The sequence below is a fragment of the Achroia grisella genome, unplaced genomic scaffold (genome assembly GCF_030625045.1).
Source record: "Achroia grisella isolate CSIRO2021 unplaced genomic scaffold, CSIRO_AGI_Agris_v1 utg660, whole genome shotgun sequence".
NCBI lineage: Eukaryota > Metazoa > Arthropoda > Insecta > Lepidoptera > Pyralidae > Achroia > Achroia grisella.
In genome coordinates this window covers 1,533,193-1,559,004 of record NW_026712984.1, presented here as the reverse complement: position 1 = coordinate 1,559,004, position 25,812 = coordinate 1,533,193, and the positions used below count along the sequence as shown (strand labels likewise).

Genomic DNA, 25,812 nt, shown 5'->3' with positions numbered 1-25,812 from the left:
TTCGGTCTACATGACATCTGTTTTGCAAAGATACGTACATAATAGATATATAACTGTATCGAACTCCTGATTGGGTACAATCGAAAATTCAATGTAGGTATAATATTGTTCGCTGACAGTCTACAGACACGGCTAATGTACCTATGTATCTATGTACTATGTTACAGTTACTTTTTTACATGCCTACTTTTTTCTCCCGACGAAGATATGTCTTAACGCGTCTGCACTAAAATCGGGCTATCGGTTAAGGAGCAATAGCTCCTTAACGAATAGCCCGATTTTAATACGGTTTTTTTTATTTAAATTGTTATGTGATAGTAATAGATTTTAGCTATAATCAATTGATGTGCATATGGGTACCTCATATAATTTTCAGTATATAATTATTTCTCAATATGTAGTTAATTATGGTAAACTGACAATTTGTAAAACTGAAAATAATATCTGCAAACCATCAATCTGTTATATGTATAGGTTCTTTCAGGGATACTACATCGGTGCTAATGACATGTAGGTACTTATTTTGATGTTATACCTATTTGTAGAACCTTCGATATCTACAAACTACGCCTTTACTGCTAGTTTTTTGGTATTTATGTAAGTTGTTATTCAGTTGAAATTAAGCTGCGAAATTACAGGATATTTGGACATAACATCTATGTTCTCCGGAATGATAACGTATGCGGGATATAGCGGGCACGACATGATGACGTAATGCTGTTTAATAATATATGTGTATGTATGTACGTCGGATAGCGTCGTGGTTGGATGGATCGTCAGCTTATTTACCATTTCAGTTCATAGTTAATAGTAGGTAGTAACTTTTGACAATATGGATGAAGGAGGGTAACGGTGATGATGATGAGATCAATAATGACTGTTGACGATAGTGACGGTGGTATTTATTTATGACCACCATAAAATTCATCATTGGCAGTATTCTCAACATTATCATCATGATGATTGAGATCAAATTAATTAATTGATTAAAAAAGTAGCAAGTATTAGGTAGGTACTAAGTCCTTATATGACTTAAATACAAGGTTCTGGGATGCTGTGATATACTACTGTCTCTAGATTTTGTTTCTTATTAGTATTCCACAACCAAAGTCTATAGACAGAGAAATATAGATTTACACAAAGTTTTTTGATGTAAATGGGAATTATTATACACATTGCATTAAAAAATATATATGATTACCATCTAATACAAAATCATTATGTAGTAAATAATTCCTGACATTTTAAATCGAATGAGGTGAAACTAACATTGCATGAACACAACACTTGAAGATCATAATTTTTATTTCAGGTAATAAAACACTTTTAAATAATTTATTAATCACAGAATAAACAATTGTTAATAATTTACAATAATATTTCTTTCACTGCTTGTCTGTTATACCACTAAAACTTCAAACACTTCTGTTATTTTTATATTATATTCCAAATAAATCAATATCAAGACATAATATTTCATCAAAATCATTTCATAATTAATTCCTGGTACACAAAATATTCCTGGATTTGTTGATGAAGCAATATAATAATAATCATGAGCTTAAATCATAAACTTATTTGCAGTCGGTTACACATAATATAATTACTTGGAATTTCTTCTCATCACTAGTCCGTTGCTTTCTTACTTATTTAATTATATTATTAATTGCATTGTGATTAATAATTTACAGATTTTTCTTCTGCTTTTTTCTCTTATTTTTACTTGCATTATTATTTTATACAGTAAAATGTTCATATATATATATATATATATATTTCTTATTCTTTTGAACTCCTGTTCTTTACAGTAAAAATGTTATTTATCTTCATCTGAATGACTAGGAGATTTAGAATATCATCTCTTATTTGTTTAAAATTTGTTCAGTATTAAGTTGTTGATGTCAGGAAAATCTGAAAACAATATCATATACCATGTTACATTTTCATGAACTTACATAAATGAAACTAAACTGTAACCTTATTAGCACAATAAACATATTATTCATACATCATATTCATTCAGTTCTAATAAAATATAAAAATAATACTACTGTTTAGCACTTTATTTTGATTAATAATTTTCAGTATTTTCTCAATCAATCAAAAATTATAAAATCAGTGTTAGTTTTTTGAAGTTACATTCATAACAATAATAAAAACATAATAATACCACATTAAAGCGGTCACCAAGTACCTATGTTTATTATATTTTAATATGAAAGATACACACGCATACATATGCAAGTTTTTAACAACTTATAGTTATACCTGGTATGAGATAATCCTCAAAGACACGATAGTTTACTAAATATTTGTAGTAGTCCTTAGACACATTTAAATTATTGAGTTTGACAAAAAAATAAGAAGTTCAATGAACTCTGAACAGGAACAATTCAAAAGTTGAAGTACCTACTTAACTTAAATGATGAAAAAAGAGAAAAAATCCAATGCTAGTGAAAATATGTTTTAAGCATTTGACTTAAAGTCGTTTATCCTATTCTTTTATTCCTATATTTTATATTTTTAACATTTCATTTATGTTGCCAGTACTCGTTGTCATTTCGATATAATAAAAAAATATGGACCAACCTACGATTTTAAATCGATATTTTTATTTGTGATGAAATCTAATAATATAAATTATGAATAACCTACCCTCGAATGGAGATATTAAAAAACTAATTATCATGAATAGTAGGTACTAGGATCAGTAATATATCATAGTATTATGAATGATTATCATTTCAAAACCTTGTACAATTTAGTAAGGTTGAAAATATCCTTCTACAAAAGCAAAAATTCGAGTATATGTAAAGTTTCTTATGAGTATTTTTAAAAATTCGAGGATCCTCATATTTAGCTACCAATGTCAGTAATTTAGATACCATATAACACTTGTTTATTGAGGTTTCATAAAGGTATAGCTGACCTTATATACTCTATACCACATTCAATTCTCATTCATTAAATTACAATAAGTAGGTATTTATTTTTTTTAATAGAAGAACTATGTCACTAATGTCATTAATTGCTATAATTACCAGGGTGACCGCGTGGAGGTTGATATAATAGAGTACACTTGTATCAGATCAATCTAATTAATATTTCCCTCTTCAAGTTTCGAAGTTATGAGCGAACAGATAAATATATAGTACTTGCATACCTGTCAAAATCTCTCTATTTTGCCGTCGTCGAGTAAAAATTATGCATTGCAATTCGTTCCAAATAAGAGTATAATACAAAATGATGAAATTTTACTGTTTGCAAAGACTAATTAAAAGCACCATCGAATAATGCGTTGTAATATCTTGTTATCGATTATTCGAAAAAATCGATAAATCTATGCATTTATTTTTAATATGGCAACACTTTCTAAATAAGTATTACTGGAATAATATGGTTTTCTTGTTTAGCTGTTTTATATTTACTTAAACTTTTTTTATGTTTAATTTATCATAATAATATAGTAAGTACTTATTATTTGAAAATATAAAATAAACATTTAAAATACGGTGATACAAATGAAAACAGCGCCATCTATGAAAGTATTTTGGAAACAATAAGCCCCAATTAGCAATGATTAAATTGTAAACAAATACAGGGCAGCAACAAAATTAGTAAATATATGAAAATTACTTTTCAAAACGCATTATTTCATTTTAACATCTATATATGACTTTTTAAAAATATATTAAACCTTTTTAAAAACATAGTTTTGGGTTTTAAACGATTACAAAACAATGTTGAATTCCATTCGATACCAATGACGCCATCTAAATCCGTTTTTCGAACTAAAAATGGCTACTATGCCATTGATCCCCACTGGTATTAGTATTCTGTCTCTTTCTACTTAAGAAAACATATTAATAGAAAAGGACAAAACAACCATTCTTAACCCCTTGTTATAAAATGTCACATTTTGTTGACCCTCACCCTCCCCCTGTTAACGTGTAACGTACCTTATATATTGCCATGTTAATTCATGTAACTAAAATAATTGCAATTCATTCGTTAGTTTCAAGTTTACTAGTTTCAATTGAAAATAGTTTTTATTGTATATAGAATATGGTTCACTTACGGCAAGCTCATCCATCTGTCTGAGCAGTTTCTCCATATGTACGGGAAGAATCTTCCTTTTAGCTAGATACTGTTCCATGCCGTCCATCCAGGCGGACAGATCTTGGTATGTGAGGACTAGATGCCTGAGACCCTTGCGGGAGCTGTCCAGCAGTGAGCCGATGTTCAGGCTGTGGTCGACTAGAGTTTGATATCTGTTAAAGAAAAAAAAAACATTAGTGTCTAAACTGAATGAAAAAAAAAACAAATTATAAGTAAAAATTATCCTGTACGAATATTTTATAGGGAAAAAAATAATAACAGAATTTGAACTTTAAAAGACAGATGAGATAAGCATATTAGGCATCAACTCAGAATGCTCAAGTCAAAGTAACAAAAGTTAATTTATTCATATATTTCGTTAGTGGGTAAGTTTTTAATGGTACTTTAGCTTTCAATTGCCAAGAAATAGCTAACAACTCAAAATTTTATCTAGTCCTCCATGAAAATTTTTATTATGCATTTCTAACCAGCCAGCATTGATAATTGGGAAATATTGGTTCAAATTTTATTTTTGGAATAAATATATTAAATACCTGTCAGTAGCAGCTTGTAGTCTGTCAGCCAGCGCGGTGGCCTCGTCATCTCCGACCAATCCCATGAGGATAGATGCGGTCTCTGTTAGCTGTTTGAATGGAGGCTGTTTCGAGAGGATGTCGTCGTGCAAATTCTGTAAAAAATATATAAAGTCACTATTACAATTCTATATTATAACTAGGAATGGAGGGATATTCTGATTATAGTATGGGAGGTCATTGTTAAAGTGTTAAATATACATGTAATTAAAGATGTTTGGCCTATACGAATCGACTAGACTAGACTAGAATCGACAACATTCCAATTTAGGCTCTGGAGGCAAATTGTTATAAATATATGAGCTGTTATAGATACTGGACGATTCAATAGTATAAATAAGGGTAGGGATTAGACTCTATTTTATACTTTAAATGTTTTTTTTAGTCTCTATATCATAATGGGGTTGTGGTTGTTTATGTTATAATCTTACCTTGTGTTCTCTGATCTTCTGCTGTATCTTCTCTTCGTCAGTGGGCACCAGTTCAAGCGCCTTCACTTTACGTTCTGTCACGCTCAGCCATTCCACTAGAGGTTGCAGCTGTTCTTCAAATTGTTTCGCGACCTTTGCAAGCGAAATTCAGTTTTATATAGTGTGTTTTTACGACTGTTTATTGATATAGATTACGTGTAATACCTTCATGACAGTTCTCACAGATTGGGTAATCAGTGGCATTATCAATTGTTGACTTGGTAGTAATACAAAGTTTTTAGTGGTAAACAAATTTGACCTCCTAAGTCTTAGCAGTGACTATATGTATAGGGAATGAAGATCTCCTTTTTATTATTTTCTCAAACAAGAAGTTAACTAAAGTGACAATAAAAAGTGAGTCCCTTTTAGCATACCACGGAAGTTTTTTTTATGCAACTGGAATGACATATCATCTGACGGTCCACCTGATTCTAAGTGGTAATTGTCTTATATATACACGAATAGCACTACGGACATCATGCTATCATGTAAAACTCGTGATACCAGCATTCATGCATTTCTATTCTGTATATTTTCCCTACCTTATCTCCCTTCAACTGAAACAAATCTTACAAAGCAATCTGTTTGGCGGTTGAAATAGGTGAAACTGAGTTACCTACGAAGACGACATAGTACTAAAATCTAATATTAAACTCTGTCAGTTTACTCTGTTGACTAACCTTCATGGCCTGCTCAAGATCCAGCATCCTTTGTTGAGCGCCGTTGGTGAGAGCGTCGAACCTCTGCATCAGACCCTTGAGCTGCTTCTCAATAGACTTCCTCTCGGCTGGTTCGCATCCAGCCGCCACTTCATTACCCATCGCGAATAATGACGACATGGAGTTCTGACGGTCCATCAGCATCTTCTTCAGGAACTGTTATGGAGAGATAATAATATTAAACCACGTGACTTCATACCAGTCTTGCCGTTTTTGTTTCTTTTACCGATTGGAATAAAACTAGCACTAACTTTTAAATAAAGCTTATTCCAATATAAAAAAAGTAGAACAATAATTGTTTTGGGTTCTATAATGTTTATAAAATCTCCCAATAATAGCTTTTCTCATATCTGCAAGTATTTTGCAACTTTATAGTGGATTGGTATCCTATTCACTTCTTACGGCACATAAAGCTACCCCTAAGCTTTCTATTTCAATATTGTTTTAAACTCTGGTTTTATTGTAAGTCTGTAATTTGTAAATAAAGAATTTGACCACACATCAATCTAATTTTCTGCATGTGTCACTGAATAACAAGCAATTCCATTTCCATTGTTTAATAGCCCACATATAACCTTAAAAAAAAATGGGATAGGCAACATAAATTCAAACAAACAGACATTTCACCATTATTTATATGTTTAGATATATTTACCTTTTGTTCCTGTAACTGCGCCTTCACCACCTTATAATCAGCCGACGGTGGTTTCTGGTTGTTGACCATTTCTTCGGTGTCCGCGAGCCACTTCTCAAGGCCGGCGAGTGCCTCGGCGAACTTGCCTGACTGCAGTAACCCCACATCGAGACGTCTCTCGCGTTCGTTCATCTGTTATCATTGAAAGGGAAGATATTATTAGTAATGTGGATTATTACCTAAGTAGACGTTACACAAAGTCATCTGAGATAATATTCAGCAGTTAAGCTGTTGGCTTTGTAAGCCATGTTCCGCTTTGAATGGTGTGATATGGCAGTAAAATTACGGAGTACAGAATAAGTCAGAAAGACAACGCATGCGGGGTATCACAGGCGTCACATGATAACGTGACATCCGTGATGTTATTCATGTGACGGTTAGCACTTTCCATCAATCAGTATGATGCAGTCATGTTACAAAAAAAGAACCGAAACTTGTAACGATATAGTAGTAACGAGGTACTCGTCACTACTGAGTCGTTACTGGTATAGTAACTGGTACGCACCGGTACACCATTTGGTACAAGTTCTACTTGCTAGAGTGGTGATAGAATACCAAATCCTCTAAGTAAGAAAGTTTTTAAGAAATGGCTTTAAAGTAAATACTGTTCCTTATCGTAAACATACCTTCTCCTTAAGCGTGTTCCACTTGTCGTTCATCTTCTCCAGGTCCTTCTCCAGCTGCTGTGTGCTGACGCCTTGCAGCGCGGACCTGACCAGGCCCTGTCCGATCTTGTTGCAGTGTGTCACGTTCTGCCCGAGCGGCTCCAGTGTACGTCGCTTCAGTTCAGCGAAATCTTTCTGTTGCGATCTGATCTGTTCCACCTCGGATGACGCAGGTTTGAGGTTTCGCACCTGTTCTCCCGCCTGTGGAAGAGTAATGATTTCGGTGTAATTTTACCGATATACCTTCTTTACTTTGTATCGACACAAAATATTAACATGGAAAACATATAATAACATGGAAAAGTTGCAAAACATTTGTTTAAAAGAGCAATAGGGAAACTTCTTGCTCAATATCTTGTACTGAATCTGCATTCCGAATGAGTGGTAGAATGATTCTATACAAGTGTTTATATTGAAATTATTTGAAATTTTATCTTAAATGGAATAGACGAGTGTCGAATATCGTCGAGGATCAATGTTTGCCATGCTTACAGTCCGGGGCTATGTTGAAACTATAGTAGAAATCAACCCTATTAATATTAATGTTTACCTCTTGAACGTCGTCCATAACGGAGTCGTACGCCTTATAGAACGCTTCCAGCTTACTGAGGGTATCGTCAAGGTCTTGTTCCTTGGACCGCGCGCGCTCGTCCAGCCTGGCTAGCTGTTTACGCAGACTTTCCACCTGCATAAAAAAATTCAATGTCAATCATCATTTATTGATATAGAATAAGTCATTTTTTAGTCACAATTACTATTAATATAGAATTTTTTGGCTGGAATCAAATAAAAGAGACCGTAGTAGCGCTATCGGTAAAAAACACATTTGATAAACGTTTAATTATCGAATTTATCTATATCATGCCTGGTTAAAAGTAATTAAGTTAATTTAACAAATAGACAAACAGACACATTTTCGTTTTTATTAATAGCATAATTATTTTTCTGTAAATCAATATATATAAACAGCGCCATCTAGTAAATTTTAAACGAATTTCTAAATACCAAAATACTGTAAGTTATGTACAGACCTGTTCCCTGATCTTGCCGGTGTCTATTGAGTAGCCGCTGTCGACAAGACTCTCGGCTGCATGCTCAGTGTCACCCACCAGGTCGTCGGCCTTCTCCAGCCGTTTGTAGAAGCGCACGATATCATCCAGTTGCTGTTTAACGGTCTTGATTTCTCTACCAGGCGGCTTCATTCCGTCTAATTCTTTCTCCAGCTCGGAGAGATCATGCGCTAGACTCTTCACTTTGTCCTGTAAATTATTAATAATTAAAATATACAACTTTAATATGGAGTATAATTGTACGAAAATTAACCGGAATTTCATCAGGAATAAACAGTTTCGAATACAAAAATAGTCATATTACTGTTTAATGTAGGATACCGAAAAACGTATAGGAACAAAAAGTGTATCCTTCATACTATTAGGTTACTAATCGAGTAGGTATTTAGGTTATTTTAAAAATTGTACACCTAAAATTCCTTTTATGTATTTGTAATTTATAATTATGTATTAAAAATATTTTTTTTAAAAGAAAGTGTAACGACTAGGTTCATGCAAACACGTAGTAAAGAGTGAATAAAAAAGTTGTTAAATACAATCCTCCTTAAGATTGCGTGCGATGGCTTATCCGCGCTAAATAGCACACGCTCCTGATCACGCGTGAAAGAACTCGTCGCGGGGAGCGATTACATGCACAGCATATCTTGCTCATTACCCGCTTGTCCTTGCGTTGAAGGCGTATGTCAGCTACCATGGAGCCGGTGTAATAGTACCTGGAAGTGCGTCATGGCCTGTGCGGCGCCGGCCAGCCTGCCGCCGGCGTGTGCTGCGCGCTCCTGGAGGTGGTGCAGCCTGTCGGCCAGCGCCGCCGCCTGCTCCTCCAGCACGGGCCGGGCGCGGCCGGCTGCCTCGGGCCCGGCACACTCCAGCGCCAGCGTCACGATGTCGTCCGCGGCCGAGTTGATGCTCTGTACACACACTTACTGCATCACATTTTATTTATACTACGTTGGTGGCTAACTGGCATATGGCCCGTCTAATGGTAAATCGCTACCGTAGCCTATGGACGCCTGAAATAGCGTGGGTGTTACGTTGTGTTATGACCCTTAAGAAACCTAACACAATTACCTTCTCAAGAAGAGAACCCCATACTGTAATGTCTCGAGAAAACCTCGGCAGGTTGTTCATTCCACAATATGATATTGATTCGTATCGATATATATTGGTAAAGATCTATATAATACTTTAATTTTTCATCTCTCCAATCTCTTACAGTAAACAAAACATTACTTCTATTGCATTCCAAAAATTGTTGTCATCATTAGTTACAAATAAAATATTTTCCAATCACTTCGAAAGTGCACTTAAATTAAAAAACTTACGGATTTTATAAATCAATATTTTGTATACGTACTTTATATTTATATTTAGTGAAACCGTAGTTTACAACAGTCCTATATCTCGTACCTTTATGGACTTATTAAATTACCTGCAGCGGTGCTCTCAAAGCGTGTATTTGGTCCGTCAAGCGGGCCACAGCTTCTGCTGCAGCGGCTGGAGGAGCCGACAAAGCATCCTGAAGCCGTTCTTCGCAGCGCTGTAGCGGTGTTTCAACCGCGCGAACGCGTTCAGCAAAATCGCCCAGTTTGCGTGCTGTCGTCTCGTAGAATTCCACTTGTGAAAGCACATCTGATGAAAATAATATTTTTTTGTTTTTTAATATTATATTACACTAGAGACCTGGGCCGGACAACAAAAAAATTATAATTTAAATTATAGATTTTTCACACACCCCTATACACTCTTAAATATTGAAGTCCTCTATAAAAGTACAGAACATAACTTTGCACATATCAATAATTTCCGAAGCGTACGGGCATATAAGGACTTTTTTGCATATTTCTCACACGGGCTACATTATAGTAATTTTCATGCGGATCGTTAACGTCTTTGAATACTCTATTCTACAAGATCTAATTGAGTTATGAAACCGTCCAGGAACCCTTTAAAATATCGTCCAAATTGGTCTAGTAGTTTAGGTGGAACTAGATGACAAAACACACGTAAAGAATTATATGTAATAAGATATTTACCGTTGTTGAGTCGATCCCATCTCTCCTTCATGGCGTCGAGTTGCCTCCTCACTATTTCCTGGTCGATGTCGCACGCCGATATGAACGTCTCGCCCAGCGTCTTGTTGTTCTCGTATTCACCAGATCTGAGTGCAAATAGATAGGACATATAAAAACAAAATACCTATATACAATGCAGTAAACAGCTTCCGCAATTATTCTCCGGGAATTAGAGAGTAACAATTTTTATTTAGATTTTTTTAGCTTTGTGATGATTAGATTATATGTAATGGGGTTGACATGTTTAGTGATTAAAACCGCAAAATCAATATCGATAACAATAAAACATCTTTATATATAAAATTCTCGTGTCACAGTTTTCATTCCCATACTCCTCCGAAACGGCTTGACCGATTCTCATGAAATTTTGTGAGCGTATTGAGTAGGTCTGAGAATTGGCCAACATCTATTTTTCATCCCCCTAAATGTTAGGGGTAGTCCACCCCAAAATTTTTATTTTTATTTTTTAGACAAAATTTTTAGTTCCTTTTTTTTTATGATACAACATACAAAAATACATAGAATCCTAAATTTTCACCCTTCTATCATCAACCCCTATTTTTTTATAGCCTTATTAATTATATGGCAAAACAACGGTTGCCGGGACAGCTAGTATAATAATAAAAATAGGCCATTCGAAGTCTGAGCCAACGTGTCTCTGAACTTGTAACAGCTCCCACTATAATGTTATAGTGGGAGCTGTTACAAGTTCAGAGACTATGTAGTCTGACTATGTAGTCAGCGTTCTACATATTTAATTGGAAATTTATAATATTCCAATTCTAATTATTGAACTACTATATTGAGATTGGGACACTGTGACCGCGTTCATTCTTAGGCGCGTGATCGTTCTGCTCTTCAGCACTTCAATAGGGCAAAGTATGTAACGAGTTCTAGAAAAAAATAATACAACTGACCTCTTCCAGATATCGTTTCTGATCTGCTGCAACTCACGGAGCTGCTTCTCCACTTCCTTCTTGGTGAAGGCGGCGGCTGGCAGCTTGGCAAGTCGCTCCTCGGCTTCGGACAACCAGGGTAGGAAAGACTCTTGTGCCTTGGTATATTTACGGCAATGTTCCTATACAAAAAGGTAAATTATGAACTCTTTATATAATAGAAATTATAATTTCACTGATAATAAATTTTCTATTAAGAGATATATTACACTTCTTTTTATCTTTTTTCCGCAATAAAGAAAAGTATAGAGCTGGTAATACCAACAATATCTGCTTACCGCGACTTCTTCCAAAATGATTAATATCCCAGCATATGTAAGTTCTTTTTATAACATTTCATGAAATTGTTAAGATATAACACACATACTTTGCATGCATTTAAAGTATCACTAGCTGTTGCTGCGACTTAATCCATCTTTCTTAATATAAAAGATAACCTCTTTGACCTTGTTACAATCAATTTTAACGTTAAATTTAATTAAAGTCCGTTCTACCGTTTAGAAGTAACAAGGAATCAAACAGACAGACACATTCCTATTATTATTAGTATTGATTTAGGATTACGTAGCGAATCTTACCATAGCGGTCTGTAGTCTGGTGTGACGGTCTACTATTTCCCTCTTCAGTTTGTCCCACTGCGTCTGGATCCTGTCCAGATCTTTACGGAGCCCCTGGTGAGCTGGCTTCTTCTCCATCTCGCGACCTTTATCCAGTAGCATGATCAGTTCGTGCTCACGCTGCGTCAGCTCTCTGTAGAGAGGCTCGTGTCGTTCCAGCTGATGTTGTAACTTGACGCTGTCTGCTGAGACTTGGAGGCGTGACGGTAAAGCGCCCAGTTCAGACTGCAGCCATCCGAGAGTACGGGACACATTTTCTTCTAGATTGCGACCATCCCTGGTGGAGAAGAAATGTGGGTCAGTAGACATATATTGCAGGACAACTGAGTGTATAAGATTCTGAGACTCAAACTCAAATACTTTCGAGCGTTGTCATCATTCATGTTATCATTTATCATATCATGTATCAATATTTAACATCCAGTTTAGTTAGTTAATTCAGTTGAGAAGAACTGGCAAGAAGCTCAACTTGAACATTTCATTGTTTTTATTCAGATTCTATCATGAAAAAACACAGCGCCGTAATAGCGAATATATGTAACATATTTAAAATATCAAATCCCTTGACTGACGCCAATCAAGATAGTCTCCCAAATAATTGTTCAGAGAGTAATAATAATATTAAATAGTATAAAAGTATAATAAAACGTGGATCCAAAATATTTTGGTCTCTTAGAACAGGATCTTTCCCCTCGATGTGAATAAAATTCTATACTAAGTACAAAAAATGAGAAAGAAATTACAAAAGGATCACTGTAGTGTACTTACTTAAGAGCAGCTTCTATTTCAGCTTTCTTAAGGTCGAGTTTCCTTTGCAGGTTGTCGTATTGGCGGGCGACCGCAGCCAGTTTGCTCTGAATGTCCTGCCTGGAGGCCGGGTCTGAGAGGACGTCGGCCAAGGTTGCTCCAGCCGCTTCTAAGTCTGCCAGTAGAGGGCGTTGTCCTTCTAACTGCCGCTCGAGATTCTAACCGAGAAAATATACCATTTTTAATTCTTCTTTCACTTTTTACTCTTGCTTTGAATTTCCATAAAATCTGTATGTAATTATTTAGACATAATTATATATATATAAATTTTAAACAGACAGTGATTTCAAGTATAATATGATATATAAAGCAAACTTGATTTCTATAGCAAATTCTCAATGTTTTTTATTTAAAATAAATTTTAAGTTTGATCTCATAACTAATGGTAGATAGTGTAATTGTTTATACAAACATAGTTAAGCCAAATTAGTAGTCAATATTGTAGTAGTAGTCAGAATGAAACTACTAATTTAGACATTTTTGTGGTTATTATATTTTTAAAAAATTTAATAGTTATTTGCAAATTTAAATTATATGTTTGTTGTATTCCCTAAAAAGTATGACGTATGTAATGAGTGAGACGGAAATACCCGCTGCTCACACCGAGGGTGTAAACGACCGAGGCGCTGTAACTCAGCGCACAGCTGCAATACAGCCGGGCGGTAACTATCAGCGCAACGCGAAGAACGGCAAAGGACATGTATATCGACATATATGTTTTGTAGTAAACCAATGAGGTCAGCGTCACCTCTATCTTGCGGAGCTGTTCGTCTGGCTCCGCGTCGAGCGCGACGTCGTCGAGCTTGTCCCCGATGGCGTGGAGCGCGTCCCGCAGCCGCGCCAGCCCCGCGTCGAACTCGCGGGACGTGTCCGCCGCCGCGCCCAGCGACTCCGCGCGCTGCTCCAGTCTGAGGACACCCGGCGCCAACTCATATACAACCTCATCGTCATTCACCAACGGATCACACACGAAGGCGCGATGCCACAGTTGTGGTCACAGCGGACGTACCGACAAACTTGCATTTTCTGTCATTTATACTAATATTACGAAGAGTTAAAATTTCTGAGGTTGTACAGGTTATTTCTGGATATACTGAATCGACTTTAAAAATTCTTTTAGTGTTGGATAGCCCATTTATTGAGGAAGGTTATAGGCTATATATATAACATCACGCTGCGACCAATAGGAGCGGAACTACAAAGAAAAATAACAACAATAGGGGAGAATATCTGGAAAATCAACTATTTTTACATAATAATAACGTAATATACAATGTAAAAAACTATTGTTAATTTCACAAAAATATCCTTAAATACCATGTTACATTTACATTTAAAAATACATGTGATACACGGTAGAGCTATAGATATAGGCAGGGTAGGGTGACAGTACTGACTTGTTGAGTAGGTCGTTCCATTTGTCTTGAAGATCCTGGACCTTCTGTCGCAGTGTGTCTGCGTGGTGGGAGCGCGGCTGGAGGCGCGCCAGCACGGCGGCCGCCACGTCCGCCAGGTGCGACAGCTGCGGCTGCTGCCCGCGGAACTCCTCGCGCAGCACCTGCACCTGATCACGACCAACACCGTCCATGCAGTAATAACTAATGACAATATTACATATGCCTATAGACGTGTACTATAACGGAACCCAGTGATTATAAATCTATTGTATAAAAAGTACTCTCATATTTTCAATATGGATAAACGAATATAAAAACTGCCAGCGATTCTCATTGTAGGTCTAACACATGTTAGTCTAAAAAGGTTACAATATTCATATACAAGCTGCTGCGTGCGGATTTAGGTAAACGACTAGTTAATTTCATCTGCCATTAGAGTATAATTAGGTAAATTAGTTCCGGAATTAGGGGATTTTTTGACTAAAATTACATTCAAGTGTCACTCGGGTTAAATTTCAATATAAAATTTAAACCATATGTTATGCCTAAAATATATTGTTGTAAAGTTTCATCAGTCATGAAAGAGTAACAAACATCGATACTTATAAACTTTCGGGTTTATAATATTATTAAGATTAAGATTATGAATGCAACAAGGGTGAGATTGCTATTAAAAAATACCTTAGTCGTATTATTTAATTCAGGCCGCTAATAATCCATATAATAAATACTTTATAGACTAACATATACAAAGTAATAATAAAATATAAATTGTCTCTATGGTCACGGATCTGACTGAGGGCAATATGAGAAATTTCTTTATGCAATTGGAATGGCAAATCAACTGACTGCCCCCATTGCAAATATTCGCATGAACAGCACTACGAACATTATCACCCGTACAAGCATACATAAACACGCATAGAGGTATACTCATGCGTACTTAATGTATTCCGATATAATTTCACTACCTTTGCTCACCTTACAACCGAAACATAGGAATAGATTTTGCAGTCTACCTCTGGTAAAGCTTACAAATTAACTTAAGAACTATAATAGGCGCAACAGGTATGATCAATGTACAAAAATGCAGAACAAATCATTACCTGTTGCACTTGTGTTTGCACCATCCTGGAGTCAGTGGAGATCGGTCCGAGAGCAGCCATCATGCGGTCCTTGGCTGCTAGCCATCCGGACAGGTTGCTGTGTGTGTCGTGGAAGTCCTTCATCTCTTCCATTAGACGGATCCTGGCAGAAAGAGAATATTTTTTTTTATGTAACAGAAATAATGAAACCCATTTGTTGAAAAGAGATATTCGTCGCCTATATCATATGTGTAGACAGTTTTTACGCTACAATGCGGAAAATATGCGTATTCCTGTTGCTGAGAGTACGTGCTAACATCAAAACAGCATCCAGAGCATGATTGCGAGCAGGCTAGTCGTATGATACACATATAGCAGTTATTTATTCTTCTTTGTCATCATTTATATTTTATAATCAGTGTCTATATATATTTTTTATTACTAACAAAATTGGGAATGGGAAACTATGATAGTACCACCTGATGTCAAATGCCAATAAACCTTAGTCTATACACGTGAACAGAACTACTACTCATGCGTTTGTCTTTCCTGAGGACCAAAATATCATGCCACTATATAATTCCACTGAATTATTAAGCTTTCAGAATTATTTATTATTAACATAAGGCTTAAGATCTTATCTCACGCTCCAAACAAACATAACAATTTGCTTGGCGGCTTTTCATAACTTCTAAATCAAAGCAGTAAATTAATAAGTCATGACGCTCTCTCGAGTATTACACGTTAACAAAATGTTGGTGTACTTACTTGTCTTTCAAGGCGTCGTGTAGTGTCTTCCATCGGGCTGCGACCTCTTCTAGTCCGTCGTGTAATCGATCAGCGCCTTGGACGCTTTGCTTACGGCGCAGTAGCTCTCGAACCTGCGTATAAATCATTAACAACCCAAAATTTAACAAATTATTAAAAATACATAGTTAAAATCAGTCACTTGGGAACATTTATTAATTAAGTAAGTACATATTTCTATATCTTTATAAGATTTGGTTCGAATCGTTCCCATCTTGCTGTTTTTGGTGAAAAACTTACTGATCTACTTGTATTTGCATAATCGCAATGAACATTACTGTGTAGGTATCAGCCACGCCATAAGTAAAGCATGGTTTAGTTATTTCTATTTGTAATAATGAATCTCTCACCTGAGTCTTAGTAGAGTCCAGAATACTCTGTTTCTCGTACATTTCTTCGAGTACCGCTCGCGCGGCCTTGATGGTTTTATCCGCTTCCTCCTTTGTATTGGGCACGGAGTCTTTGGGCAATTGTCTTTGGACCTAAAAAAAAAGAATACATGAAATTGTCTATTGATATATAACAAAAGCAATAGTTATTGCAAATGATGAAGTATAATGGTCTGAATATAAATTTTACAATTTATTTTATATCTTAAATAGCATTATCAGTGCCCCGCTTATCCTTTATCTGTAGTGAGTTATAAGACACTAGCTGTTACCTGATTTTACATAAACTTTCCTCAATCCCCTTACAGGTTAGGGCTATAAAAGAAATCGTATGTCCGGATGGATATAAGAGAATTCGTGAAATGATGTATCTTAATTTTAATTTTCATTAACATCCGTTTAGTTGTGAAAAACAAACAGATAGACGCACACTATTTCATTCGTAATATAGTATGGACAACGGTAGCTAAATATTAATTAATCGCAACGCATAAGAAAGACCATGTGCGATCCTTTTTTTCTTTTAGTTATATAGTTCAGAGACGTATATCTTTAAAAAAATATATTAAAAGGTATCCTTACCTTATCAAGGAAGGTGTTCAATGCTCGGAAGCTCTCCAAATGCTTCTTGACTTCCTCCCTGATGGCGTCGAGCTCCGTCTGCCGGTCGGACAGCTTGGTGCCGAGCAGACTGTACCGGTTATTGATCTCGGATAATTGTTGTTGAACCGGTGATAGTTCTGTTGAACAAAATCTTAATGTAAACATATTTTTTATTACTGACTTTACTGATTTCGTACCCGTGCGCCAAAATATTCACAGAATATAGTCACAAATATTTATTCATTTAGGATATTCATTGGTCTCTTTTGCTGGTTATAATTTTTTCTGGTCGACAAAGCGCACCCGACCTTGGTATTTTAAGCATCTATAGGTAACCGTTTACCAACATGATAATAATAATAAGTTGCGAATTTCAGTTTCATTTCTGAGTTTAGAGCGCACAGATGAACAAAACAAAATTCTTACAATAATTGTTATCATATAATAAAGTCACACAATAGTAGTTTTTTTTCAACTGGATTTTATACCATGCATTCATGATAAATTACCTTCAAGATGGAATCCTTCTTGGCTGGAACGGCGAGATGAGAATCCACTGGATGTGGAGTGAGTGGACCCAGGACTGACCAGTCCATGACCTTTCGTCGGGGACGGGGATCGCCCGTCTAGGGTGCGGCCTGTATACATTTATCATATTAATATACCATTTATTTTTTAGGTATCTGACATTGTTATTTTGTTTTTTGAGTTGAGCTCTATATCACAGGGATACACTTGATTATTGTATCGACCTAATTGCTAGGACAATTGCTTTATTATGAGGACACTTGTTAAGTTGATATGCTTGTATTAATATTTTGTATTATTGGTTGTATGTGTGGTGACGATGAATGTGAGAGTATGTATGAAGTTATGTGTACGAGTGTAACATGGTGTGTGTGTGTGTGTGTGTGTGTGTGGTGATTGGTACCTGGCGTGTGTCTCTTGGTGGGGCTGTAGAGCGCGCGCCTGCGAGGTGGACTGTCCGCCCGCTCCGATCGAGACAGTGCCTCGTACATACCGCCGGCTTCGTTCACCTGCACAATAAAACTCAACTGTTATGCATACATCTATAAACACACAATTATATAGACAAGCAGTAATCTCTAATAATGTTCATTAAATATGATTTTCACAATTAGACACCGAATTAATTCTAAGTCACTTGAATATTGGTAACGATAAATCCGGTTCAAAGGACCAAAAATGTAAGACTTGTTTAAAAGTGACTACATACCTTGTCGATGGTAACAGAGAAGTCTCTGTACTCTTTAGTGAGAGGACGCAATTCCTCTTGTTGTTGTTTCAATACGTCCAGTTCGACAGCGACTGGTTGTAGACGGCCGACGCGATTCTCCATAGTTTGTAGCCACTCTAGTACCTGATATGAAATAATAAATAGTTATTAACATAAATTTAATGGAATATTTTTTTTTAAATAAATAAACAGAAATATTACTACAATAAAAGTATTCTATAATATGAAGAATGTAATCTTTTACTCCAGACCATAAGATTAATGAAAAGAATTCATCTAAGTTGTCTGGAGGATGTTGCATATTCATAATTTGTATTTGGAAATAAATCTTAATATTATTGTAAGATAAGTGGATTACCTATTATTATAATAATTATTATTATATATATTATAATAATAGGAATGTATTTATGAACATAGAAATTCTAAAGATACTGTTTTTTCGGGTATCTTTAGAATTAAATATAATACAATAATATTAAGATTTATTTCCAAATATACAAAAAAACAGTACACCTACCGGCTGGAATAACGTTTGCAAACCAACCAGGAACCCATCAAATTATGTACACAAAATTTCAGCTAAATCGGACCAGTTGTTTATGAGCTTAGTACTTTATTATATTATAATATCCTATATGCTTCATAGTTTTAATGAAAGTAGACATATACATTACGATATGGTAACAGTAATAGTCTTATATTTACGTACTTGTGATTTAAGTGTCTCGTATTGGTTGAGTTGATCAGCACGTTGTTTAGATAACTTCAGTTTCTCTTCCAGTGATGTATTGAAGTCACGCCATTGGTTTTCTAATGCCTATAAACAATAATACAGATTATATAAAATGAATATTAATATTATCAATTCTGTTATAATACTCTAAATAGTTTTTTTATAAGTCTAACTGAAAAGTGAGGTCATTAAGAAATTAAAATGGCGAATGTACAAAAAATTACATCATACAAGGTTATTTGTAAAGGATATTATTAAGACGGAATCCAGCGGTAGTATTCTTACCTTAATATTATTGAAAGTTCAATGAGGCAATGTGGAAAATTGTTAATAAGTTTTTTTTTTTTTTTATATTTAAATACATTTTTCCACAGACATATTCGTCCGTGCCTTTTTTAATTTACTTTAATATTATAATATTTATTTAATTTCCATTTTTGTACAACTCCAGCCGAGATGTTACAATTTGCCTAACAGTGACACCGAGGCAGACCTTATCCGTCTGGCCCAGAACCACCGCTGGCCGGCCGGGTGAGTTGACAACATGCAGTGTCACCCATCTTTATTTGGAAGATTAGATTTATCAATATGCATATACAATTATATAAATCTTACACTACTACTAATTTCACAGTTTTCATTACATTGTGCAATGTAAGAATTCATAATGTAACAATACACATTATGAATTCTTACACTGCTTATACAATTATATGAATTCTTATTTTAACACTATTTTCAAAGTTCACTATTTGTTATAGTCCAGGTTTTGTTTAATTATTGATTGTTTAATTTCACAGTTCACTTTTTGTCGTAATTCGATTTTTTTTTTTTTCCCTTTTTCACTTCCCTTTCCCCTTTTTTCCTTTCTTCCTTCTTTTCTCCTTTCATTTTTTTTTTTTATTTATACTTTTAGCGAGCATGTTCCGGCCTTTCCAGTCCAAAGCGCCCCGACGATGCATCAGCTGTTCTGGTTTTCTATGTGCTGATTATTTTAGCGCAATCAGCGCATCAACAATCGCCCTGTCTCTATTTTTAATCGCCATCTGCAGTGAGTACTCACGAATGTCCGAGTGAGTCGCGCCTTCGGCCTCTTGTATAAAACGAGCAACTGCGTCTTCTCGATTTCTCGTATAATATACGCAGTCGCCTGTGTGCCTGGTGATGGCTACCACGGCATGAGAGTAGCTGCCATGCATTTCCAAGGGTTTACTTCTAGTATTGATGATAATAACCCTCTCCGATGTCAGTCCCTGGGCCTCATGTATCGTCAGCACTTTAGACTCCTCGTCCATTCCATATCCCTCGGATATTAGCTTTGCTTTCTCCGCTTGGGTATGAACCAGGTATAGAGTCCTGCTTTGGTCCGATGGTATGACTTTGCTGTCGTATTCCATGAGCCTCAGCGACCTAATCCGGAGGTTGGTCGAGTATATCCCGTTGTATACTTCTCTCAGGGCATACGCTACATCCAAGGGGTTTCTGTGAGTACATAGAAACTCCCTAGTAATACCTGCTGATTTGTTAGGTCGCTCGTAGGTAATTTCAAATAGGTTATGCCTATATGTTAATAAGTTTTAAAATGCGCATAAAGAGCGCGCAGGTCACACATTCAATATTAAAGGATCAATAGCAATAATCTTTTTAGATTTCCAATTAATTTCTTGACAGAAATGGTTCAGTTTTAACACGGCTTTTGGCTTGTTGGACCTACCCTTTATGACTCTGTATTACTACAATTTACATAAGTAATGTTCACAAACTCTCTTGAAAATGGGAAGGAAGAGCGCAGGGAGTTGGGGAGATCTTTGCCCAGCAGTGGCACCAGATAGGGTAATAAAAAAAAATTGTGTGGTATGCAATGGTATGCTTAAAGCGTAAAAAAACAGCAAAAGCTGACTTAATGAGACAACAATAATAATAATAATGTATATTGCATGATATATTGTATGATTGTGTGGGATATTACCTTCATGCGATCTCGTATGACGTGGGTGTCGGTAACATCCTTCTTGGAGATCAGTTGCTTTCCATTGCGCAGACACTCTTCAAGTAATGGCATTTGTTTGTCTCTGTAAGGAGATTAGTAAGTTATTTCACATATTTCTATCAGTTCTCCACCATTAGCCATAGTATAACCTGCTTAGTTTAGGACTAGATATATTTTCAAGCCAAGTAAATTGCTAGTTCAGACATAAGTCAATAACCATTTCTGTACTAACCTGAGCAGGGCAAGTTCCCTGTGGTGCGGTGCCAGTTCTGAGGCTGGTAGCCGCGCCAGTTCCCGGCCGTCGGCTCGCTCTGCGAGGGCCGCCTGTGCCGCCTCTAGTTCGCTCGCCTGAGCCGAGAATTGTGCCAGCTCACCCGACACCTCCTCCAGGAACTGAGCGCGTTTTATCGAACGCTCCAGTAGTTTTTCGTATCTGGAATAAAATGTTTAATATTTATGGTATATCTTTAGGTTATTTACAAACGTTGATCATGATATGAAAACGGTAGATAAAACCAGATCAGATATCAAGTATACACAAACACATTTTACAAAGCAAGCTGCTTAGCGGCTCGAATTAGGAAGACAGCGGTACCCACGCAACAAACAACCTACAAACAAATGATTCCTTTAATTTAAATTTATTCTTATATGAGCAATTCTACCTATATTATTTTGAAATGTATCAAAGATAATATTAAAGATTCTTGACGTAACTCTCAACGCTTATCACTTACTATCATGTGGGTAATCATATTAATAGCAATAAAATTATAGTGTGTGACATCTTAATCTTTAGAAATAGATACGCCTGGGTGGTGTCACGGACGACACATGACAAAGCGCGGTGCTGTTCAATTTATACAGATAACGACGATTGCCATTTACCATCAAGTGAATAGCCAATCTACTTTCATAAAACAAATATTTATAAATAAAAAAATGATGCAGTCACCTAGCATAAATGTCCTCGGCTCGCTGTTCTAACTTCTTGGCAATCCTGGCGTTAGAGGGAGTGAGTGCGGCATCGCGAGCGCTGCTGACTAGTTTGGCGAGCGTGGGGCGCCGCGCCTCGACCTCGTTGTGTGCGATGCGATGCTCTCGTACTTGCTCGTCGAGCCGCTCGCGAATCAGGGACGCGGGCTTTTGTTGGTTCCTATGATTAATGTAACGTTTGTATTATAAATCACACACAAGTAATTGAAAATTATTATTTTATAAATTAATTACTATTAGCTTTAATAAAATATACATTTTGCTAACGTATAAGTACTGTATAAGTTCATTAAACTAGATTTTAATTACATGTTCTATTAGTAAGTTTTACACAGTAATGTGATCTTTATTATTACAAATATGTATACTAGATTTTTAAGTTCTATTTTTAATCCGTTTCAATCTTTAAAAAAATGGATATATACCTGTCAATGTTCTTTGAATATGTTAAAATTTAAGCTAAACTCTCGTTTTACAATCAACATTGCGAAGGAAACAGAAAATTTTAAATTATAGTTACTAACTTGAATATGCTCTCAGCCTGTCCCAGCCAATGCGCCTGGGTTTCAGCAGCGTCCTGAAGTCCTTGGCACTGCAGCAGGGCGGCTTCCAGTTCGGTGCAACGGGAGCCGACCGCGCCGCTGAACTCCTTGTACCGGGCCGTCAAGTCCAGTATGGGAACTTCCAGTTGTCTGATCTCGGACGGTGTCAGGTTGCCTTCCAGTGATTTGACTAGTTGGTCGCAGGCCTGTATAATAAAATAAAGTAATATGTAAATCCGAGAGACAGCGGTAGTCTGGCCTCCTGCTACGTTGGATTCAAATATACCGAGCAAACAGTGGATATGTCAATGTTGCCATAGCTTAGCACCATAGCTTATGACTACCTCATCTGAGATAATCGTTGAGACCGTATATTATCATTATATTTTTAAATTCCATTTTGTATTAAGTATGTATTTATTTGTCTTTAAAAGTAATATAACTAAAAACGACAGTAGCAAAGTGTAACACCGACTTCCTTCAAAAAATATTTTGTATTATTTTTTTTTATATGACTACTGGAAGACGGTGTGTCTCGGTTATATACTGGTTCAACCATTATACAGAGAGACATTGGTATTGTCATCGTCAGTACGTAATAGTATTTATAATAATATCCACAGGTAGTTTTATTTATAAAATAATACTTACGTCTTTAGCGTTGTCGATGAGTCGCCCCTGTGAGAGTATCTCGTTGTGCAGAGATTTCGCCTTTGACAGCTGCGCCTCGACCGCACGAGGTTCACCGCCCACGGGCTCCGACAGTACCGATCGCACTTGTGGTTCCACCTTTACAAATCAATCAAAATTTTAAACATCTCGTATTACAACCAAAGACTTCTCGAAATAATTTTTACTGTTGTTGTTTAAAATATTGTTTTATTAATAAACAATTTAATTATTATTTATGGATATATAAAAGAAACGAAATATGCCTGAATCAATGAGACATATTATAAAAAAAATATGGCTACTCACCACAAACCGAATAAATTTGAAAATAAACTGGCAAACAAGCTCACGATATACCTAATGAAAAGTGTCGTCTATATACGCGAAGATCACGCTACGATATAACGCCCGTGGGTTACCATTCTAGAGAATTAAGATGCTATCCGTACATAGCTTATTAAGCAAGCTGCTTGATACTAGAAGTATGTGAGACTGAGGACTATAGTCTACCTCGGGTGAACCACATAACTACACGTAAAAAGTGGACTCACGTCAGCCAACCAGCGGTGTGCCCGGTCTAGTGCGTCTCCATAGTGTCGCGTGAGTAGAGCGGCGGCGCGGAGTCTGTCCTGAAGTCGTGACGCACGCGCGACAAGATCGGCGTGTCGCCGTCGCGCGAGCGCCGCTCCCTCGCGTACTGCGCTGTCGCTCGCCGCGCCCACGTGCGACAGACGCGACGGCAGCGATGTGCGATAGTCGTTCAGCAGAGATAGGAATTCCTATAAACCACATGGATAGGTCACAAATTTTTGTTATAATCCTAAACGAAATAAAGATTAGATTTTTTTTTATATTTCATGAACCTACTATACTTGGCTTGTCATATCAAATCGCGGTTGAAGTAGTTCATATAAATATCCAATGAAAAATTAAACACAACAGAAGTGAAACAAATAAAACTATATTATATGTATTAGACATACTATGAGTGAATAATTAACTAAATTTTAATAAAAAAAATATAATGTTATTTATGAAAACAATATTTTGTTACGACAATAAAATAGATTTATTTGTTAAAATATAGCGCCTCGTTCGCATATACGTAATTATTGCAGAGAAGTATAATATACGGTTATGCAGTGTATTTTTGTTTCTATAACAACGAACCTTGCTTTCGTCGACGAACTTCTGCGCGGACATTGTGATGAAACGCAGGTCCGCTTGATGTGCAATCACGTCCGACACGAAATCTTTTACGTCTTCGCTCTGTCCGGGCAACTTATCCAGTTTAGATAGAGCTGCCTCTTTCTCCTCAAGATTACGATACGCTCCCTCCATCCAAGTGTTGAAGGCATTCAGTTCGTTACTAAAAAGAGAACAGGAGATTTAATTATTCATTTGGAATGACAAACAACCTGACAGTCGACCTTATGGTACATTGTGGATATCATGTTATCACGTATGACTAAGATATGTCTTATAAAGTAATTTAACTGAATCTTCTGATTGGCTCATCCTATAAATGAAGTATAGCTTACAAAACAAGCTGATAGGTGAAGGACGTAGTTAAGACTGAGGTACCCTGACTGTACGTAGACAACATTTTACAGACTACCTCAGTAGTACATCCCGGGTATATGATTAAAATTATAAGAAAGAATCGGATTCTAATAATGTACTACACTAATTTATAGTTTGTAGGACACGCCAGTTTGTATTTGTATTTTTTTACAATAAGTTTTTTCTAGATACATTATGTATTAAAAAAAAGATTTAATTATTTCCATCAGTTCTCTACTATCCATAATATAAGCTTTTAATAGCTTGAGACTGTGCAGTATAAATTGTCTAAGTAAAAAATATATTTATACACTCACTTGAACTTGCCCAGCTCGTCTCTGGCGGCCGCCAAACGTCTCAACATCTTATCGCATTTCTCTGTGCATTTGTCGAAACGTTGCTTCAACTGTCGTACACCTCGCTCCAGTGCTGCAACCTGTACAAAAAATTGCAATCAACATTAGCTCAGTATATCCAGAATATAGTACTTAATTCATAAATTTGGTTGAGACAATTATGAGGAAAGAAAACCAGCAGCCAAAATGACTGTGCAGATTAAAGGTATTGGTAGTAGAGGAAATGGCTCATCCGATGGTAAACAGTATATACATGAACAGCGTCACGGACCACGAGTTATCATGTGACACTAACACCACTCATACGTTGCCATTCCAGTGGACTAAGACATCATGCCTCTTGTCCTGTAATATTGATTTAGAGATAGGTCTTTAAGCTTTCTAGTAAGTAGTTGAGGTATTTCCATTTGAAAATTCTCATAGTCGTTAACAATTTAAGTTTGTTTATATGCCTTAAACACGAGTATAACTGTATCAATATTGAAGTTAATATTCGTGTGAAGCTTTAAATGAATGAGTACAGTACCTCATGTGGGGCCAGTACATCGCCTCCGGATACCAACAGCTGTTTCGCCTGGTCAGCGCACGCGGACACTTGACGTTGATGACTCTCCAGATCATCCTTAATCAGCTGGAAATAAAATAAGGGTTAATTTG

General features: G+C 36.2%; 1 protein-coding gene across 1 annotated transcript in view; it reads right to left on the bottom strand.

The window, feature by feature from the left end:
• The window catches only part of LOC131849896 (uncharacterized), a 152,174-nt gene that overhangs the window by 38,897 nt on the left and 87,465 nt on the right, over positions 1–25,812 (bottom strand). Inside the window, exons 29-61 of the mRNA XM_059200034.1 lie at positions 25,682–25,786; positions 25,117–25,235; positions 24,407–24,605; positions 23,788–24,015; positions 23,216–23,353; positions 22,547–22,770; positions 21,982–22,182; positions 21,259–21,459; positions 21,006–21,108; positions 19,013–19,120; positions 18,280–18,423; positions 17,974–18,079; positions 17,552–17,680; positions 17,022–17,179; positions 16,401–16,532; positions 16,012–16,124; positions 15,265–15,406; positions 14,159–14,325; positions 13,510–13,669; positions 12,723–12,919; positions 11,916–12,231; positions 11,299–11,459; positions 10,343–10,467; positions 9,739–9,938; positions 9,023–9,217; positions 8,271–8,498; positions 7,790–7,924; positions 7,201–7,440; positions 6,536–6,706; positions 5,842–6,036; positions 5,123–5,254; positions 4,653–4,786; positions 4,079–4,271 (exon numbers count right to left, since the gene is read on the bottom strand). Of these exons, the coding sequence (XP_059056017.1) occupies positions 4,079–4,271; positions 4,653–4,786; positions 5,123–5,254; positions 5,842–6,036; positions 6,536–6,706; positions 7,201–7,440; positions 7,790–7,924; positions 8,271–8,498; positions 9,023–9,217; positions 9,739–9,938; positions 10,343–10,467; positions 11,299–11,459; positions 11,916–12,231; positions 12,723–12,919; positions 13,510–13,669; positions 14,159–14,325; positions 15,265–15,406; positions 16,012–16,124; positions 16,401–16,532; positions 17,022–17,179; positions 17,552–17,680; positions 17,974–18,079; positions 18,280–18,423; positions 19,013–19,120; positions 21,006–21,108; positions 21,259–21,459; positions 21,982–22,182; positions 22,547–22,770; positions 23,216–23,353; positions 23,788–24,015; positions 24,407–24,605; positions 25,117–25,235; positions 25,682–25,786 (5,499 nt within the window). The remainder of the gene's footprint in view (positions 1–4,078; positions 4,272–4,652; positions 4,787–5,122; positions 5,255–5,841; positions 6,037–6,535; positions 6,707–7,200; positions 7,441–7,789; positions 7,925–8,270; positions 8,499–9,022; positions 9,218–9,738; positions 9,939–10,342; positions 10,468–11,298; positions 11,460–11,915; positions 12,232–12,722; positions 12,920–13,509; positions 13,670–14,158; positions 14,326–15,264; positions 15,407–16,011; positions 16,125–16,400; positions 16,533–17,021; positions 17,180–17,551; positions 17,681–17,973; positions 18,080–18,279; positions 18,424–19,012; positions 19,121–21,005; positions 21,109–21,258; positions 21,460–21,981; positions 22,183–22,546; positions 22,771–23,215; positions 23,354–23,787; positions 24,016–24,406; positions 24,606–25,116; positions 25,236–25,681; positions 25,787–25,812) is intronic.